This window comes from Coregonus lavaretus, assembly GCF_964263955.1.
Source record: "Coregonus lavaretus genome assembly, contig: HAP1_SCAFFOLD_1307, whole genome shotgun sequence".
Taxonomy (NCBI): domain Eukaryota; kingdom Metazoa; phylum Chordata; class Actinopteri; order Salmoniformes; family Salmonidae; genus Coregonus; species Coregonus lavaretus.
In genome coordinates this window covers 32,825-54,208 of record NW_028162648.1, presented here as the reverse complement: position 1 = coordinate 54,208, position 21,384 = coordinate 32,825, and the positions used below count along the sequence as shown (strand labels likewise).

Genomic DNA, 21,384 nt, shown 5'->3' with positions numbered 1-21,384 from the left:
GACCCTACTGTGCTGGAACACGCACAGCTGGAGTGTTCACTGACTAATGGCTGTGTGTGTGTTTGTGTGTGTGTTGACTGAGTGTGAGATATACTTTGCCTTGTTGTGTCCATTACAAATAGCAGCTCTCCTCCAGCCCTCTCTGCTTAAACAAGCCCTGTATGTTTGACCGAGCTCAACCACCCCACCCAGGAATGATCAACCTCCAATAACAGACTAACAGAGAGACGGTACACAGAGTAGAGAGAAAAACCATGTGTATTACTGAACGATGTGTGTCTATTGGTGAAACATCATTCTGTAGCTTGTGTGTATGTGTGTGTCAGTGAGACACGGCTGTAGTGTGTGTGTGTGTGTCAGTGAGACACGGCTGTAGTGTGTGTGTGTCAGTGAGACACGGCTGTAGTGTGTGTGTGTGTGTGTGTTTCCTGTTCTTCCCTCCACAGAGGACCCATTAGAAACCAGCATGTCTGGGCAGGTCTCCTCACTGCAGCAGGAAGCAGAGCTGTGTGTGTGTGTGTGAGTGTGCCTACCTGCTAGGGGCCCAGGGGAACACTCACTCAATTAGTGAGATTCCATTAAAGAGCTTTGTCAGCTTCCTCTATGACCCATGAGATAGTCCCGGCCATGGCTGTGTATGTACATGTGTGTTTAAATAGTAAAGTCAATGAATTGATGTGCAATAAGTATGTAATGCATTGATTGTTCATTTGTATGGTTTTACTGTTAGTGAACACAGGATAATTGCATTTCATGTCATGGCTTGGGTTGAAGCAGAAAATACTTATAATATGACAAAGTTATATACTACTGGACATGACAATGTACTCTGCTGTCATACAGGATAGTGAGCTTTATGCAGTGATGAAGCGTTGTGGTTTTACCCCAGCAGTAACAGAGTCTTCTCAGGGAACCTGTAGTCCTGTAGACTCTGGCTATTGGCTGTCTGCTCCACTCCCACAATGCAGTAGCCCTCTCTCTTCTTCAGCTGCAGGAAGTCAGCTAGTTCTACTGGCTTCACCTGGTAGAGACACAAATATATGATGTTAACGTTACACTTTTTAACTGGCTAAAAAGTAAGCTGAACACAGTACGCCTTTTTCTCCCTAATTTGGTGATATCCAATTGTTGCAACTCCCGTATGGACTCGGGAGAGGCGAAAAGTTGTTACCTACCTCCAGTAGGGGGAGCCATAGCTCAGAGGAGACACTCAGGGCCTGGAAGTGTTTATCACGGACGTGGTGAAGACTGCCCAACACCAGACCACTGGCCCCAAAGATCTCACACGTCCTACACAGACCTACACAGAGACAGAGAGCGAGAGAGAAAGTGTTTATCACTGACGTGGCAAAGACTGTCCAACACATACTACACTGAACAAAATAATAAACGCAACATGTAAAATGTTGGTCCCATGTTTCATGAGCAGAAATAAAAGATAGCAGAAATGTTCCATACGCACAAAAAAGCTTATTTCTCTTAAATGTTGTGCACAAATTTGTTTAAATCCCTGTTAGTGAGCATTTCTCCTTTGCCAAGATAATCCATCTATCTGACAGGTGTGGCATATCAAGAAGCTGATTAAACAGCATGATCATTACACAGGTGCACCTTGTGCTGGGGACAATAATAATAATAAATAATATGCCATTTAGCAGACGCTTTTATCCAAAGCGACTTACAGTCATGCGTGCATACATTTTTTGGTGTATGGGTGGTCCCGGGGATCGAACCCACTACCCTGGTGTTACAAGCGCCGTGCTCTACCAGCTGAGCTACAGAGGACCATAAAAGGACAATAAAAGGCCACTCTAAAATGTGCAGTTTTGTCACACAACACAATAACACAGATGTCTCAAGTTTTGAGGGAGCATGCAATTGGCATGCTGACTGCAGGAATGTCCACCAGAGCTGTTGCCAGATAATTGAATGTTAATTTCTCTACCATAAGCCACCTCCAACATAGTTTTTGAGAATTTGGCAGTATGTCCAACCGGCCTCACAACCGCAGACTACGTGTAACCACGCCAGCCCAGGACCTCCACATCCGGCTTCTTCACCTGCAGGATTGTTTGAGACCAGCCACCCGGACAGCTGAGGAAACTGTGGGTTTGCACAACCGAATAATTTCAGCACGAACTGTCAGAAACCGTCTCAGGGAAGCTCATCAGTATGCTCGTCGTCCTCACCAGGGTCTTGACCTGACTGCAGTTCGGCGTCGTAACCGACTTCAGTGGGCAAATGCTCATCTTTGATGACCACTGGCACGCTGGAGAAGTGTGCTCTTCACGGATGAATTCCGGTTTTAACTGTACCGGGCAGATGGCAGACAGCGTGTATAGTGTTGTGTGGGCAAGCAGTTTGCTGATGTCAACGTTGTAAACAGAGTGGCCCATGGTAGCGGTGGGGTTATGGTATGGGCAGGCATAAGCTACGGACAACGAACACAATTGTATTTTATCGATGGCAATTTGAATGCACAGAGATACCGTGACGAGATCTTGAGGCCCATTGTCGTGCCATTAATCCGTCGCCATCACCTCATGTTTCAGCATGATAATGCACGGCCCCATGTCGCAAGGATCTGTACACAATTCCTGGAAGCTGAAAATGTCCCAGTTTCTCCATGGCCTGCATACTCACCAGACATGTCACCCATTGAGCATGTGTGGGATGCTCTGGATTGACATGTACGACAGTGTGTTTCAGTTCCCGCCAATATCTAGCAACTTCACACAGCCATTGAAGAGGAGTGGGACAACATTCCACAGGCCACAATCAACAGCCTGATCAACTCTATGCGAAGGAGATGTGTCATGCTGCATGAGGCAATTGGTGGTCACACCAGATACTGGCTGGTTTTCTGATCCATGCCTCTACCTTTTTGTTGTTGTTGTGACCAACAGATGCATATCTGTATTCCCAGTCATGTGAAATACATAGATTAGGGCCTAATGAATTTATTTCAATTGACTGGTTTCCTTACATGAACTGTAACTCAGTAAAATCTTTGAAATTGTTGTGTTTATATTTTTGTTCAGTGTATATGGTAGATATGGTAAATCTACAGACCACTGGCCCCAAAGATCTCCCACGCCCTACACACACATGCACGTATGTACACATTAACAAACAATTACACAACCACTATTTACATGTTTCAGTTATTTGTACGCTACAGGTCTCAGGTAATATTTTCTTCAGACAAAGATTTTATTTTGTTATGCTCTAATGGCCCAGTGCAGTCGGAATTCTGTTTTTCCTGTGTTTTGTATCAGCTGATGAAACTAAAAGTGTGAAAACATTTGATAGTTGCTGTTTGAAAATACAATCTACAAAGGACTTTCTAATCAACAGGTTTTGCATGGGTTGAGTTTCAGCTTAATTAGTAACAATAACAAAGAGTTCCAAACCTCTCTGCCAATAACAGCTAGTTTTCGGTTTTCCCCTCCCCATTCAGACAACTCCCAGACAGTCCTATAAAAATCATTGCTTGAGATTTTTTTGTTGCTAAAAAGCTATTTTTGTCAGTTTTAATGGAAAACTATTCTATTACAGTAAGGTACTTAATTGTTAATTGTTATATAAAAATAGCTGCCTTGGGCCTTTAAACACTACTATGTACACAGCCATGCAGACAGACAAACATGCACACACAGAAATATAGATCAAACAAAAACACAACAATGATTTACACAATCATTATTTAAATGTTTCAATTATTCATATGCTACAGGTATAGAGCCATCATTTCTTTATGTAAAAGAGCCCAGATCAGCACATAAAATACTGTAAAACTCATATTTTGTAGTGCGGTTTAACTTGTCAACCTTCTGTTAATGAAGTGCATTATAAGGCGATGATTATTTAACTAGAGGTTAATCAGCTTTGTGATTCTGTGGGATGCACAAGTTGCAGCCTTTGGAACTCACATTTAATCGTGGTCCTCTGTAGCTCAGCTGGTAGAGCACGGCGCTTGTAACGCCAAGGTAGTGGGTTCGATCCCCGGGACCACCCATACACAAAAATTTATGCACGCACGACTGTAAGTCGCTTTGGATAAAAGCGTCTGCTAAATGGCATATTATTATTATTATTATTATTAATCTATCTGTTTTGAATCTAACACCCTGTATAAAATATAATATTGTTGAAAATCCACCTTAAAAATATCCATCTTTACCCAAAGACCATGTGACTGCATTAAAGCCAATCACAGTCCACAGTTCACACCCATCTTAAAATTGAAGGTAAGTCTCAGAGGGAACAGCTACTTCACAGCAGTTCTCTTCTTTGTTGGTTTGTTTTGTTTGGACATTCTTTCGTTGTCTGTTAGGTGTGGAACTAACTGAGATTGGGAGAGGACGCAAAATTCACAAGGTGACGTTTGGACAATAAAAAGGGAAACTGGCTAGACATTTCCTGTAGGAAGTGGATTACAACTGATACACAGTAGTGGATACCTTACAACACATACCAGAGGATATTTCTTTTTTCACGTTTTGAGGCTATACCGTGTTTGTTTACAATTACAATGTTTACAAAATGTTGCCATAAAACAAGCTTCTATTTTGGGTTCTGATGGGGTACGACAGTTGTACGACAGTTGAACTAAGCTCATGAGGCATTTATATGTTATATTCTTCTAGGATCAATGGCGAAGCCTGAATATTACTGCTTTGTAAGTCCAAAATGGATGTAGCAACTGCAGATTGCCCCTTTGGAGTGAAAATGGCCACATCAAAAGATCAAGATGATGATGACTGTGAACCTAGCACTCCTGAACAGTCAAATCCTTTCCTACCCCAGTTGTCACGACTTGAAGAGCTCTCAAACGCCATTGAAAGGGAAGAACCTAGTGAAGAGGAAATGACACAGCGTTTAGCTGCACTTATTCACACTATTGGTGATGAATTGCACCAGCATGAGTCACTACAACAGCACTTAATGATATATAGGCTTAACGTAATACAGACAAATATTAAGGACAAACTTACGGATGGTAGTAACTTCATCACTGGAACAATTAGCGAGTTATACAACAAGGCACTGGATACAGTAGGAACAATCATCACTAAACTGACCAAAGAGATTGGAGTCAAATATTCAGAGTCAAATATGTGTCTCCAAAAAGAGTTTGGCCTTAAAACCGATAGTCCAAAGGGATGTTTGAGTTGCAACCATATGAAGTGCTCAATGTCTTGGATTCAGGTTGAACCCTCCGTGTCTACAGAGGATGAGACCACTGTCTACACACTTGACTCTTCCGCAGCAGGGCATTATGAGTGCAGCTTATCAGGGCTGCGGTGGGTATGTGAGAGCAAAGTCAGCCTGCGATATCAGTTTAGCTCCTGGGAGCGTCACAGGACCACTCTGAAAAAAATGCGGTTGGAAGAAGGAGGTCCATTACTGGACATCACAATGATTTCTGGCAAACTAGAAGAAATTCATCTGCCACACTTTGTCTGTATAGAGCCAGACTACCCACAATCCTCCTTGAGAGAGGAAATGAAGGTTCTACATTCTGAAAGACAACAGAGTGCTTGTGGAAGAGGTGGATGAGGTGACGTGGTTCCATGCCAAACTGCTTCATCCCTCTTTCTCTGGCAGGGGTTTGGTACTGAGACGTGGGTTGTGTTGGAGATTGCACTGTGACATTCTGATCTTTAGGTCCACCAGAGCATTGCTTACCTTACACACCTATCTGATCCAATGTGATCCTTCTCTAGCACGGGAGGTGGAGGCACAGGAGAAGTCATATGGATTCTTAAGACTTCCAAAGCCAAAGCCGGAGAAGTCTGTTCGGAAGGGGAGTCGCTTCACCCTCAAGACCTCGTGTCGATCCTCGATTACGCCTGAAGAGATGAAGCTGAGAAGCACCATGCCAAACTACTTTGAAGTGTACATAAAGGACGCTGCGATGGACTTTGAGATGGAGTTGATAAGTGAGAAGGGAGAATCTGTATGGAAAGCTGAAATACGAACAGATGAATACAGAGATGATACATCCACAAGAGACATTGAGTTTGTAGATGAATTCAGACCACAGCTCATTCAAAGAGTCAATAATGTGTCTGCCATAGCAGATATTCTCTTCACAAAGGGCATGATCAGTGAAGAGATCAATGCAAATATCAGCGCCGCGAAGACCCGCCAGGCCAAGATGAGAGTGATATATGAGGCACTGAATTCAGGTGGACCACAAGTGAAAGGTGCATTCTTTACTGCACTCAAAGAAAAGGAAACGTTTTTAGTGAAAGACTTGGATAAATAACACCTTATCGCTCAATCTCTAACACACCTCTACTAGACCATTCTTACTTTATTAATACTTTATTTAGCATGCTCCCCCTCAGTCAAGCAGGACGGAGGCAAGAAGAGGTGTGATAAGGAGAACTATGAAAGAAGATACTTTTCAGGTGTCAAGAATAGCAGGCCAAGGCCCAGTTTTCTGTGACATTTTAGTGACAGAGGACAGAAGTAGGAAGTAGAAACGCCCCACTTGCATAAACCCACACACACACTCATGAACAGGTTTCACTTTCACTCACACATGGAGCACAAAGAAGAATGAACGTTGAGAGAGAATTGACATCGATTAAAGAGAAGAAGAAATGAACTGGGACTGGAATTGATCAAGATAATAATTAATGGTTAAATATGTTCAAATGTTAAAAGGTTGAAAACATTGGGAAATATACAGTGGGAGATAATAAAGGGTGATTAAAGAAATGCAGTAAAATGGTTAAGAATGTTATAATGATGGTTGTTTTTAAGGTACAGTATATTTGGGATATGTTTAAGAGGCTTGGAGGACAGGGCTGTGGGGCCTGTAGGAGGTTGATAAGGAAGTGGTGTAATATTGAAATGTTATCATGTTGAAATGTTGTAATGATGAAATGTTTAAGATGCAATGGGAGTAATAAGTCAGGTTGGAGTAAGATTAGAATTGAGTGGAGTAAGAAAGGTTAATGTTTAAAAATGAATGTTTTAAAAGTTAATGTAGGGTCTTAAGGGCGCTAGCTTAACTTGGAAATCCCCAGATCAGCCAGGAGGAGGCAGGCATGCGGTTGAGGCAGACATCCTGTATAGGCAAGAGACAAATCCCCTTTTGGGAAATGTCCGCATTAGGTGTTAACCACTGAATGCGTCATCGGGACAGGTGTTAGCCACAATGAGTTAGCAGAAGATGAGGAGTAGGGTATAAAAGAGGAAGGATTTTGGGGAGAGGTACGACTCTCTGAGCTTGCTAGAAGAACCTGTCGTCTGCTGGAGGAAGATTTTGCTGAAGCTTTTTAGCTAAATTTTTTATTTTAATTTTTATTATTATAATTTGTTTTTATTCTTAGTGTTAAAGTAAAATTTTAGGAGGAACCCTTAAGGTTTCCTCATTGACAGGAGTGTTAAGGATTCATTTTCACTAATCATCGATTTGTGATATTGGTGTGATTGATTGATTGATTTGGGATCTTTTATGTCAGTTTCTGGAATTTTTAATAAACTCTTTATTGTTCTGAAACTCTCTGTGTCATCAAATAGTCATACCAGTGCATGTCATTTTACTCTATGTATCTGAGACTGACTTGATTAATCGAGGATCTCTAGCTAATTTTCTTGGCTAATTAGTCCATTGGGAACCCAAGTAGCTGGAATAAAGGAACCTGAAACCCGAACTATAGGTACTGAGTGCATTGGTAGGAGTCGTAAGAGGGATGTCTCTGGGCTAAGCCAACCCAGAGGACTGCGGCCCATTCATTGTATGCTGAAGCAGAAGCTCTGGCCCGGACGATCCTGAGACGGCACTGGGTTTATAGGTTCAGGGTGAGGGAGCGTAGGCACTCGACTTCGGGGATAGCCCACTTCACTGTAAGGCCCTTACTGCTTGAGGAACAGTCCCTAGCTGTATTTTTGCTTTGACACAGGGTTAGAATCCCGGAACAAAATACATTGTTTGTATGGTCCTAAAATGGTTTTCACATTAAAAGGTCAACTTTGGCCACGAAAAACAGTCAAACTCCACCCCTTTCTCAACTTTCAAACAGAAATGAGGTGTGCCTTTGGTGGTTCATCGATGATAAGTTACTCGCCAGAAAAAGTAACTGTATTAGTTGACACCAGAGGTTGTCACGTTCGTTCATAGACGGGACGGACCAAGGCGCAGCGTGATATGCATACATGTTTATTTATACTTGATAAACACTCGACAAAACAATAAACGAAATGTGAAGTCCAAGGCAGCACAACACAACATACCTTTCACGGAACAAGATCCCACAACCCACTAGTGCCAATAGGCTGCCTAAGTATGGTCCCCAATCAGAGACAACGAGCGACAGCTGCCTCTGATTGGGAACCACACCGGCCAACATAGATCTAGACATACTAGACTATAAACATAGATCTACACCACATAGAAAATCACAACCTGACTCAACAAATAAGAGTCCCCAGAGTCAGGGCGTGACAGTACCCCCCCCCCCCCCCCACCAAAGGTGTGGACTCCGACCGCACAACCTTTACTTAACAGGGTAGGGGCCGGGTGGGCATTCCGCCTCGGAGGCGGATCCGGCTCCGGGCGTGACAACCACCTATTCTCCGCTTCCCTGTTGCGCCCCTGGTCTGGTCTGGACCTCGGCTCGCTGCTTCCCCTCTCCTTTCTCCCACTATCCTCCAAGCCCTGTCTGGACCCTGGTGTGGGAAACCCCGAACCTGGAGAGGGGCTGACGTCTGGGTCTGGACTGGAGCCGCTGACCGGAGCTGGACCGGACCCCGGTGGAGCGGACTGCTCTGGCTCCGGAGTGGAGCAGCTGACCGGAGCTGGATCAGGCACCGGTGGAGCGGACTGCTCTGGCTCCGGAGTGGAGCAGCTGACCGGAGCTGGATCAGGCACAGGCGGAGCGGACTGCTCTGGCTCCGGAGTGGAGCAGCTGACCGGTGTCAGATCAGGCACAGGCGGAGCGGACTGCTCTGGCTCCGGAGTGGAGCAGCTGACCGGTGCCAGACAAGGCACCGGTGGAACGGGCACGGGCCGTGCCGGACTGGACAAACGCACCACTGGTCTGGTGCGAGGAGCAGGAACAGGCCGGGCCGGGCTGGCGACGCGCACCACTGGCTTGGTGCGAGGAGCAGAAACAGGCCGGGCCGGGCTGGCGACGCGCACCACTGGCTTGGTGCGAGGTGCAGGAACAGGCCGGGCCGGACTGGCGACGCGCACCACTGGCTTGGTGCGAGGAGCAGGAACAGGCCGGGCCAGGCTGGCGACGCGCACCACTGGCTTGGTGCGAGGAGCAGGAACGGGCCAGACCGGACTGGCGACACGCACCACTTTCTTGGTGTGAGGAGTGGGACTGGGTTCCTTGATTAACCCCCGCTCCTTCTGCTGCCTAACCAGCTCCTCTCGCCGTGCCTCTACACCTTCCTTCTGCTCCCTCTGAACCAATAGCCCCCGTAACATGGTGGCCTCCTCTCCTAACCAGCAGATCCGCCCTGTCGCGGCCTCCTGCTGCCTCGTCGTCCACACCGTGTGCCCCCCCAAAATTTTTTTATTGGGGTTGCCTCTCCACCCTGATCAGGGCCTCCATCTTTCTTGCCAGATCCTCTCTTATCTCCTGCCAAGTCCATCCTCTCTGCTCCTCCTCGGCACACTGCTTGATCCAGGTCTGGTGGGATCTTCTGTCACGTTCGTTCATAGACGGGACGGACCAAGGCGCAGCGTGATATGCATACATGTTTATTTAAACTTAATAAACACTCGACAAAACAATAAACGAAACGTGAAGTCCAAGGTAGACACAAACAACATACCTTTCACGGAACAAGATCCCACAACCCACTAGTGCCAATAGGCTGCCTAAGTATGGTCCCCAATCAGAGACAACGAGCGACAGCTGCCTCTTGATTGGGAACCACACCGGCCAACATAGATCTAGACATACTAGACTATAAACATAGATCTACACCACATAGAAAATCACACCCTGACTCAACAAATAAGAGTCCCCAGAGTCAGGGCGTGACAGAGGTTTTCTATTGTAGTTAGTTCGTTAGCTAATCCAGCCACTGTAGCTAGCAAGTTAGCTTTTTATTATTTTATTTAACCTTTATTTAACTAGGCAATTCAGTTAAGAACAAATTCTTATTTACAAATGACGGCCTACCCCGGCCAAACCCTTCCCTAATCCAGACGACGCTGGCTAACGTTAGCCTATCGAACGTTAGTAAATAGCTTAATGTTAGTAGCTAGTACTACGAAGACGAGCTTACCTTAGCGGATTCCACTGCACACGTATATGGTCGGAGAGGGATAAGTGAAAGTCAGATTAACGTCTCCCCCTTTTCAGGGTCTGCTGCTTACTCCTCCAGTATTTGTTGACATCATTTCAGAAATGGCAGTTCTGTAGCCAAATGTAGTATTCATCCGTTTTTGCTTTTTTAAAGCATTAAATGAGGTGGTATGATGGTGCATTGATCAGTTAAAGTTGACCTTTAATATGGGAAATTGAGGTGATGAATTAGACACATATCTACGAGGACAAACTGCAGAGTCTTTTTTACCATATTACCTTGTATAAATATATATATTTGATTTACATTTTCTTAGATTTTCATTGTATTAGATTTTCATTTCATTGTATTTGTTGTATTGGGTCAATGAAAGATTTACCAGAGCATTATCTCTACTGTATGTATATGACGTAGCCTCTCTCTATGTACAGTATCAACCTATATAATTATGTGGACACATCCATAACTTTTTGCAGTACCATTGAGTCTGATTCCTAATATAGAAAAATATATACAACATTCTCTGTGTGATGAATCTACAAGTATGGTAGCAACATATAGCCTAACAATTAGCTGAACAAATCTCTATCATTCTCTATGTAAAGATTTACATAAGGCGTTTCTGAGTGAGGGACCGTGTGAGACAAAAGGAAAATGTGTCAACAAATGACCAATCAGCAACCAGTGGCTTTTTAACCTTTCTGTGGGACACAAATGGTTATATACACATTACCTGTATATATTACATTATAAAGGAATAAACAGAAACATTCTATTTTTTTAAAGAAAGAAAAGTAATTACACAACTATCAAAACAAGAACAAGACATCTGGGGAGAGTGTATCCTAGACCAGACATCTGGGGAGAGAGTATCCTAGACCAGACCAGACATCAGGGGAGAGTGTATCCTAGACCAGACATCTGGGGAGCGTGTATCCTAGACCAGACATCTGGGGAGAGAGTATCCTAGACCAGACATCTGGGGAGAGTGTATCCTAGACCAGACATCTGGGGAGAGAGTATCCTAGACCAGACATCTGGGGAGAGAGTATCCTAGACCAGACATCTGGGGAGAGAGTATCCTAGACCAGACATCTGGGGAGAGAGTATCCTAGACCAGACATCTGGGGAGCGTGTATCCTAGACCAGACATCTGGGGAGAGTGTATCCTAGACCAGACATCTGGGGAGCGTGTATCCTAGACCAGACATCTGGGGAGCGTGTATCCTAGACCAGACATCTGGGGAGAGTGTATCCTAGACCAGACATCTGGGGAGAGTGTATCCTAGACCAGACATCTGGGGAGAGTGTATCCTAGACCAGACATCTGGGGAGAGTGTATCCTAGACCAGACATCTGGGGAGAGTGTATCCTAGACCAGACATCTGGGGAGAGAGTATCCTAGACCAGACATCTGGGGAGAGTGTATCCTAGACCAGACATCTGGGGAGAGTGTATCCTAGACCAGACATCTGGGGAGAGTGTATCCTAGACCAGACCAGACATCAGGGGAGTGTGTATCCTAGGCTAAACAGCCTGGACAAGACATCTGGGGAGTGTGTATCCTAGGCTAAACAGCCTGGACAAGACATCTGGGGAGTGTGTATCCTAGGCTAAACAGCCTGGACAAGACATCAGGGGAGTGTGTATCCTAGGCTAAACAGCCTGGACAAGACATCAGGGGAGTGTGTATCCTAGGCTAAACAGCCTGGACAAGACATCAGGGGAGTGTGTATCCTAGGCTAAACAGCCTGGACAAGACATCTGGGGAGTGTGTATCCTAGGCTAAACAGCCTGGACAAGAGGCAGGGACACAGTCAGGGCTAGACAGAACAAACACTTTATCCTCCCATGTTATCTTTATCCCTCTATGGATAAATTAATATTAAACATTTACAGTCCAAGTATCACCCTCCTCTTTTATGTCCCCCGAATGGCACCCTATTCCCTATATAGAGTACTATTTTTGACCAGGATAAATAGGGCTCTGGTCAAAAGTAGTGCACTATATAAGGAATAGGGTGCCATTTGGATATAGCCAATATGTCAATATTGGTTCATAATATAGGTATTCTCCTGTATAAACTCATTTAAATCAACGTAAGCCTTACCTAAACTGAGACAACATGGCAGCCCAGTGGAGAACATAAAATGAGAGTCTGTTATGATGAAATCCTAGTGGTCCTTAGACAAACTCTGATTAGGGTTGAGCTGATTAGTTAATGTAGCGCTGCCTTCTGCGGTCTGTTTGCATGGCAACGCTTAGCAACACCTAGTATATTGGGTAGCTAACAGAAAGTACTGGAATAGAATACAATTCAATACAGATAGAAATGGCTGTGGGTGCATACAGTGGGGAAAAAAAGTATTTAGTCAGCCACCAATTGTGCAAGTTCTCCCACTTAAAAAGATGAGAGAGGCCTGTAATTTTCATCATAGGTACACGTCAACTATGACAGACAAATTGAGAAAAACAAATCCAGAAAATCACATTGTAGGATTTATTATGAATTTATTTGCAAATTATGGTGGAAAATAAGTATTTGGTCACCTACAAACAAGCAAGATTTCTGGCTCTCGCAGACCTGTAACTTCTTCTTTAAGAGGCTCCTCTGTCCTCCACTCGTTACCTGTATTAATGGCACCTGTTTGAACTTGTTATCAGTATAAAATACACCTGTCCACAACCTCAAACAGTCACACTCCAAACTCCACTATGGCCAAGACCAAAGAGCTGTCAAAGGACACCAGAAACAAAATTGTAGACCTGCACCAGGCTGGGAAGACTGAATCTGCAATAGGTAAGCAGCTTGGTTTGAAGAAATCAACTGAGGGAGCAATTATTAGGAAATGGAAGACATACAAGACCACTGATAATCTCCCTCGATCTGGGGCTCCACGCAAGATCTCACCCCGTGGGGTCAAAATGATCACAAGAACGGTGAGCAAAAATCCCAGAACCACACGGGGGGACCTAGTGAATGACCTGCAGAGAGCTGGGACCAAAGTAACAAAGCCTACCATCAGTAACACACTACGCCGCCAGGGACTCAAATCCTGCAGTGCCAGACGTGTCCCCCTGCTTAAGCCAGTACATGTCCAGGCCCGTCTGAAGTTTGCTAGAGTGCATTTGGATGATCCAGAAGAGGATTGGGAGAATGTCATATGGTCAGATAAAACCAAAATAGAACTTTTTGGTAAAAACTCAACTCGTCGTGTTTGGAGGACAAAGAATGCTGAGTTGCATCCAAATAACACCATACCTACTGTGAAGCATGGGGGTGGAAACATCATGCTTTGGGGCTGTTTTTCTGCAAAGGGACCGGGACGACTGATCTGTGTAAAGGAAAGAATGAATGGGGCCATGTATCGTGAGATTTTGAGTGAAAACCTCCTTCCATCGGCAAGGGCATTGAAGATGAAACGTGGCTGGGTCTTTCAGCATGACAATGATCCCAAACACACCGCCCGGGCAACGAAGGAGTGGCTTCGTAAGAAGCATTTCAAGGTCCTGGAGTGGCCTAGCCAGTCTCCAGATCTCAACCCCATAGAAAATCTTTGGAGGGAGTTGAAAGTCCGTGTTGCCCAGCGACAGCCCCAAAACATCACTGCTCTAGAGGAGATATGCATGGAGGAATGGGCCAAAATACCAGCAACAGTGTGTGAAAACCTTGTGAAGACTTACAGAAAAATGTTTGACCTGTGTCATTGCCAACAAAGGGTATATAACAAAGTATTGAGAAACTTTTGTTATTGACCAAATACTTATTTTCCACCATAATTTGCAAATAAATTCATTAGAAATCCTACAATGTGATTTTCTGGATTTTTTTTCCTCATTTTGTCTGTCATAGTTGACGTGTACCTATGATGAAAATTACAGGCCTCTCTCATCTTTTTAAGTGGGAGAACTTGCACAATTGGTGGCTGACTAAATACTTTTTTCCCCCACTGTATGTGACTGACTGGGTTCAAACCAGGGCCTCCTGCACGCCACATGACTGTGTTAGCTCCTTGAGCTCAAGCCTAGGCATTAGCTTGGGGAGCTAACGCAAGTCTTCAGGTCTCAAGCAAGGTTACTCATCATGTGAACATGGTTCATCGTTCCACCTCCGTTACACATAGAACCCAGAGAGATAAGCATATGATGGTTAAAACAGTCATCCTATATGAAGTTGTTCATAATTGACTTACCTCTATAAATAAAATAAAACACTCACCTCCCAGGTTGGTGGGCTTGTCTATGAGCGAGGCGACCACCAGCAGGGCACTGTGCAGCTTGCCCAGGCGTGCTGCTCTCTGCTGGGGAACCAGACCCAGCTCTGGCTCCTGTTCCTGGATCCCCAACCTCCAAGGGGTCATCTTCTTCTGGACCTCGGCCCAGCGCTCCTCACCATCCTGATCACCTAACAAACGACAACACACAAACACTGAGGCATCTACAACAGGGCTTTTAAACTGAGGTCCTGGAGGGCTTTCATTCCTTCATTATAAATCAGGGACCTGGCCAATCAATTTCATTCATTGATCATTTAACTACCAGGTAGAAGGGAGAACCAGCAGTACTTTGGACTGACAGATCAGTGACACGTGACTTCCGTCTCGCTTCCGCATTGTCTCCGTGCTGCTCTGCTGTTTGTTGCTACTTGGCTACCTGCCAAACTATTCACGTTTTACTTTTAATAAACGTTTAATCAATCTCTGTGTTCAACAAATTTACCAACTTTTTAGTTTTGTCCTCACTCATCTTTTTTCGTTAAACTTTTTCACCCCGGACGTTTATCCCGAGACAGAAGAGTCATTTTCCTGTGCGTTTTAGCTGCCAACTTTACGTTATTTTCCGTTTTTCCATCGCAACTTTTTTTCCCTTATTCAACTTTTTCACTCCGGACGCTTTATCTGGACATGGCTCATCAACATCTTCAACAGCCGAAGCTAAGTAGTAACATTAACATGATGTCTTTTAATTGCAGTCGCTGTACTCATAATATACAGGAGAATTCTCGCCTTACGGCGAGAATAGCTGTGCTACAAGCCCAGCTTCAGACGCAATCGTTAGGCAAGAGTATTATCAGTGTAGGAAAGGAAGAAACAGCGTCTGTGCCACCAGTAAGTACAGACAGTAACGTTAGTATAACTCCCCCCGCACAGTCCCTGCAGCCGGACAACTTTCTCATGGCTTCTGGAGGGAAATACTGTTGGAATGCTCAACCGGTGTCGCTCATTCAGCCGACAGAAACCTTCAACCGGTTTTCCCCATTATGTAGCGAGTCGGAGTCTGAGTCTGAGTCTTCTCTAGTCTCTACTCCTCCCGTTACGGGGTCTGAGACGCCGAAGGCTCCCACCATTAGCTCTGACAAATTGAAAACCCTAGTCATTGGCGACTCCATTACCCGCAGTATTAGACTTAAAACGAATCACCCAGCGATCATACACTGTTTACCAGGGGGCAGGGCTACCGACGTTAAGGCTAATCTAAAGATGGTGCTGGCTAAAGCTAAAACTGGCGAGTGTAGAGAGTATAGAGATATTGTTATCCACGTCGGCACCAACGATGTTAGGATGAAACAGTCAGAGGTCACCAAGTGCAACATAGCTTCAGCGTGTAAATCAGCTAGAAAGATGTGTCGGCATCGAGTAATTGTCTCTGGCCCCCTCCCAGTTAGGGGAAGTGACGAGCTCTACAGCAGAGTCTCAGCACTTAATCGCTGGTTGAAAACTGTTTTCTGCCCCTCCCAAAAGATAACATTTGTGGATAATTGGCCCTCTTTCTGGGACTCACCCACAAACAGGATCAAGCCTGACCTGCTGAGGAGTGACGGACTCCATCCTAGCTGGAGGGGTGCTCTCCTCTTATCTACCAACATAGATAGGGCTCTAACTCCTTTAGCCCCACAGTGAAATAGGGTGCAGGCCAGGCAGCAGGCTGTTAGCCAACCTGCCAGCTTAGTGGAGTCTGCCAATAGCATAGTCAGTGTAGTCAGCTCAGCCATACCCATTGAGACTGTGTCTGTGCCTCGACCTAGGTTGGGCAAAACTAAACATGGTGGTGTCCACCCTAGCAATCTTATTAGGATAAAGACCTCCTCCATTCCTGCCATTATTGAAAGAGATCGTGATACCTCACATCTCAAAATAGGGTTACTTAATGTTAGATCCCTCACTTCAAAGGCAGTCATAGTCAATGAACTAATCACTGATCATAATCTTGATGTGATTGGCCTGACTGAAACATGGCTTAAGCCTGATGAATTTGCTGTGTTAAATGAGGCCTCACCTCCTGGTTACACTAGTGACCATATTCCCCGTGCATCCCGCAAAGGCGGAGGTGTTGCTAACATTTACGATAGCAAATTTCAATTTACAAAAAAAAAAATGACGTTTTCATCTTTCGAGCTTCTAGTCATGAAATCTATGCAGCCTACTCAATCACTTTTTATAGCTACTGTTTACAGGCCTCCTGGGCCATATACAGCGTTCCTCTCTGAGTTTCCTGAATTCCTATCAGACCTTGTAGTCATAGCAGATCATATTCTAATTTTTGGTGATTTTAATATTCACATGGAGAAGTCCACAGACCCACTCCAAAAGTCCTTCGGAGCCATTATCGACTCAGTGGGTTTTGTCCAACATGTCTCTGGACCTACTCACTGCCACAGTCATACTCTGGACCTAGTTTTGTCCCATGGAATAAATGTTGTAGATCTTAATGTTTTTCCACAAAATCCTGGACTATCGGACCACCATTTTATTACGTTTGCAATCGCAACAAATAATCTGCTCAGACCCCAACCAAGGAGCATCAAAAGTCGTGCTATAAATTCTCAGACAACACAAAAATTCATTGATGCCCTTCCAGACCCCTTCTGCCTACCCAAGGACGTCAGAGGACAAAAATCAGTTAACCACTTAACTGAGGAACTAAATTTAACCTTGCACAATACCCTAGATGCAGTTGCACCCCTAAAAACGAAAAACATTTGTCATAAGAAACTAGCTCCCTGGTATACAGAAAATACCCGAGCTTTGAAGCAAGCTTCCAGGAAATTGGAACGGAAATGGCGCCACACCAAACTGGAAGTCTTCCGACTAGCTTGGAAAGACAGTACCGTGCAGTACCGAAGAGCCCTCACTGCTGCTCGATCATCCTACTTTTCCAAATTAATCGAGGAAAATAAGAACAATCCAAAATTTCTTTTTGATACTGTTGCAAAGCTAACTAAAAAGCAGCATTCCCTAAGAGAGGATGGTTTTCACTTCAGCAGTGATAAATTCATGAACTTCTTTGAGGAAAAGATCATGACCATTAGAAAGCAAATTACGGACTCCTCTTTGAATCTGCGTATTCCTCCAGGGCTTAGCTGTCCTGGATCTGCACAGCTCTGCGAGGGCCTGGGATCGGGAGAGACACTTAAGTGTTTTAGTACTATATCTCTTGACACAATGATGAAAATAATCATGGCCTCTAAACCTTCAAGCTGCATACTGGATCCTATTCCTACTAAACTGCTGAAGGAGCTGCTTCCTGTGCTTGGCCCTCCTATGTTGAACATAATAAACAGCTCTCTATCCACCGGATGTGTACCAAACTCACTAAAAGTGGCAGTGATAAAGCCTCTCTTGAAAAAGCCAAACCTTGACCCGGAAAATATAAAAAACTATCGGCCAATATCGAATCTTCCATTCCTCTCAAAAATTTTAGAAAAAGCTGTTGCGCAGCAACTCACTGCCTTTCTGAAGACAAACAATGTATACGAAATGCTTCAGTCTGGTTTTAGACCCCATCATAGCACTGAGACTGCACTTGTGAAGGTGGTAAATGACCTTTTAATGGCGTCAGACCGAGGCTCTGCATCTGTCCTCGTGCTACTAGACCTTAGTGCTGCCTTTGACACCATCGATCACCACATTCTTTTGGAGAGACTGGAAACCCAAATTGGTCTACACGGACAAGTTCTGGCCTGGTTTAGATCCTACCTGTCGGAAAGATATCAGTTTGTCTCTGTGAATGGTCTGTCCTCCGACAAATCAACTGTACATTTCGGTGTTCCTCAAGGTTCCGTTTTAGGACCACTATTGTTTTCACTATATATTTTACCTCTTGGGGATGTTATTCGAAAACATAATGTTAACTTTCACTGCTATGCGGATGACACACAGCTGTACATTTCAATGAAGCATGGTGAAGCCCCAAAATTGCCCTCGCTAGAAGCCTGTGTTTCAGACATAAGGAAGTGGATGGCTGAAAACTTTTTACTTTTAAACTCGGACAAAACAGAGATGCTTGTTCTAGGTCCCAAGAAACAAAGAGATCTTCTGTTAAATCTGACAATTCATCTTGATGGTTGTAAAGTCGTCTCAAATAAAACTGTGAAGGACCTAGGCGTTACTCTTGACCCTGATCTCTCTTTTGACGAACATATCAAGACTGTTTCAAGGACAGCTTTTTTCCATCTACGTAACATTGCAAAAATCAGAAATTTTCTGTCCAAAAATGATGCAGAAAAATTAATCCATGCATTTGTTACTTCTAGATTAGACTACTGCAATGCTCTATTTTCCGGCTACCCGGATAAAGCACTAAATAAACTTCAGTTAGTGCTAAATACGGCTGCTAGAATCCTGACTAGAACCAAGAAATTTGATCATATTACTCCAGTGCTAGCTTCCCTACACTGGCTTCCTGTTAAGGCAAGGGCTGATTTCAAGGTTTTACTGTTAACCTATAAAGCGTTACATGGGCTTGCTCCTACCTATCTTTCCGAGTTGGTCCTGCCGTACATACCAATACGTACGCTACGGTCACAAGACGCAGGCCTCCTAATTGTCCCTAGAATTTCTAAGCAAACAGCGGGAGGCAGGGCTTTCTCCTATAGATCTCCATTTTTATGGAACAGTCTGCCTACCCATGTGAGAGACGCAGACTCGGTCTCAACCTTTAAGTCTTTACTGAAGACTTATCTCTTCAGTAGGTCATATGATTGAGTGTAGTCTGGCCCAGGAGTGTGAAGGTGAACGGAAAGGCTGGAGCAACGAACAGCCCTTGCTGTCTCTGCCAGGCCGGTTCCCCTCTCCACTGGGGTTCTCTGCCTCTAACCCTGTTGCAGGGGCTGAGTCACTGGCCTGCTGGTGCTCTTTCATGCCGTCCCTGGGAGGGGTGCGTCACTTGAGTGGGTTGAGTTACTGACGTGATCTTCCTGTCTGGGTTGGCGCCCCCCCCCCCCCTTGGTTTGTGCTGTGGTGGAGACCTCTGTGGGCTATACTCGGCCTTGTCTCAGGATTGTAAGTTGGTGGTTGGGGATATCCCTCTAGTGGTGCGGGGGCTGTGCTTTGGCGGAGTGGGTGGGGTTATATCCTTCCTGTTTGGCCCTGTCCGGGGGTTTCTTCGGATGGGGCCACAGTGTCTCCGGACCGCTCCTGTCTCAGCCTCCAGTATTTATGCTGCAGTAGTTTATGTGTCGGGGGGCTGGGGTTAGTTGGTTATACCTGGAGTACTTCTCCTGTCTTATCCAGTGTCCTGTGTGAATTTAAGTATGCTCTCTCTAATTCTCTCGTTCTCTCTTTCTCTCTGAGAACCTGAGCCCTAGGACCATACGTCAGGACTACCGGGCATGATGACACCCTGCTGCCCCCAGTCCGCCTGGCCTTGCTGCTATTCCAGTTTCAACTGTTCTGCCTGCGGCTACGAAACCCCTACCTGTCCCAGACCTGCTGTTTTCAACTCTAAATGATCGGCTATGAAAAGCCAACTGAGAGACCTGAGCCCTAGGACCATACGTCGGGACTACCGGCCGTGGTGACTCCTTGCTATCCCCAGTCCGCCTGGCCTTGCTGCTATTCCAGTTTAAACTGTTCTGCCTGCGGTTATGGAACCCCTACCTGTCCCAGACCTGCTGTTTTAAACTCTAATGATCGGCTATGAAAAGCCAACTGAGATTTATTCCTGATTATTATTTGACCATGCTTGTCACTTATGAACATTTTTGAACATCTTGGCATGGTTCTGTTATAATCTCCACCCGGCACAGCCAGAAGAGGACTGGCCACCCCTCATAGCCTGGTTCCTCTCTAGGTTTCTTCCTAGGTTTTGCCTTTCTAGGGAGTTTTTCCTAGCCACCGTGCTTCTACACCTGCATTACTAGCTGTTTGGGGTTTTAGGCTGGGTTTCTGTACAGCACTTCGAGATATTAGCTGATGTAAGAAGGGCTATATAAAATAAAATTGATTGATTGATTGATAGTTGAATAGCTGTGATCTCCACTGTCTGTTGGGTACGAAGTCTCTGCTACCCTCTAGTGGTGATATATTTTTTTAATTAATTTCTAATCAATTGAATACAACTTTATTTATCCCCTCAGGGGAATGTACCTTTATCCTGCTGGATCCAGTCTCCAGGCTGAATCTGGCTCAGGTCAGGAACAGGGTTCCTCAACGGGAGAGATGCACTCTGGGAGAAGTCCACCAGCTTCTCAAACTTCCAGGGCAGAATCCACTCATCCTCACACACCTCTGATAGGCTGGGGAAGGTGTAGAATATGGTCTGGGATGGGACAAGGGAGGAAAATGGAGAGTTTAGACACGTCGTCTCTCCTCAATCACCAATCAGTTCATTCCTTTTTAGAGACACTAAGCAATTAGGTCATATGAATCAATTGATTTTAAAAGATTCACATACAAAAACATTTGATACTTCAAATTGACACAATCAATCAACAATACAATGGTTGCAGTGTCTTACTTCCACACTATAGTCTCTAACAGGATGAAAGGCACCAAAGAAGAAGTGTTGCTGAATCCTGCTCCAGTTCTTATTGGCATTTCTGTACAGAGATATACAGTAGTTATATGAAAGTATCCAAAGTCCAATAACAATATCCACAGATTCCAATGGATCTAGGATAACCAAGTGTGGTTTATGTGTCACTAATAATAACATAATCTATGAACATTTAGCAGACACCTTTGTCCAACGTGACTTAAAGTAATATATAATCAAATCAAATCACATTTTATTTGCCACACGTGCCCCGAATACAACAGGTGTAGACATTACAGTGAAATGCTTACTTACAAGCCCTTAACCAACAATGCAGTTAAGAA

At 44.7% G+C, this 21,384-nt stretch overlaps 1 protein-coding gene across 1 annotated transcript in view; it reads right to left on the bottom strand.

The window, feature by feature from the left end:
* LOC311119067 (putative methyltransferase TARBP1) overlaps nucleotides 1-21,384 on the bottom strand; it is a 43,338-nt gene that overhangs the window by 2,010 nt on the left and 19,944 nt on the right. The window contains exons 24-28 of the mRNA XM_084193819.1: nucleotides 21,023-21,104; nucleotides 20,653-20,824; nucleotides 14,505-14,690; nucleotides 1,176-1,300; nucleotides 885-1,021 (exon numbers count right to left, since the gene is read on the bottom strand). Of these exons, the coding sequence (XP_084049945.1) occupies nucleotides 885-1,021; nucleotides 1,176-1,300; nucleotides 14,505-14,690; nucleotides 20,653-20,824; nucleotides 21,023-21,104 (702 nt within the window). The remainder of the gene's footprint in view (nucleotides 1-884; nucleotides 1,022-1,175; nucleotides 1,301-14,504; nucleotides 14,691-20,652; nucleotides 20,825-21,022; nucleotides 21,105-21,384) is intronic.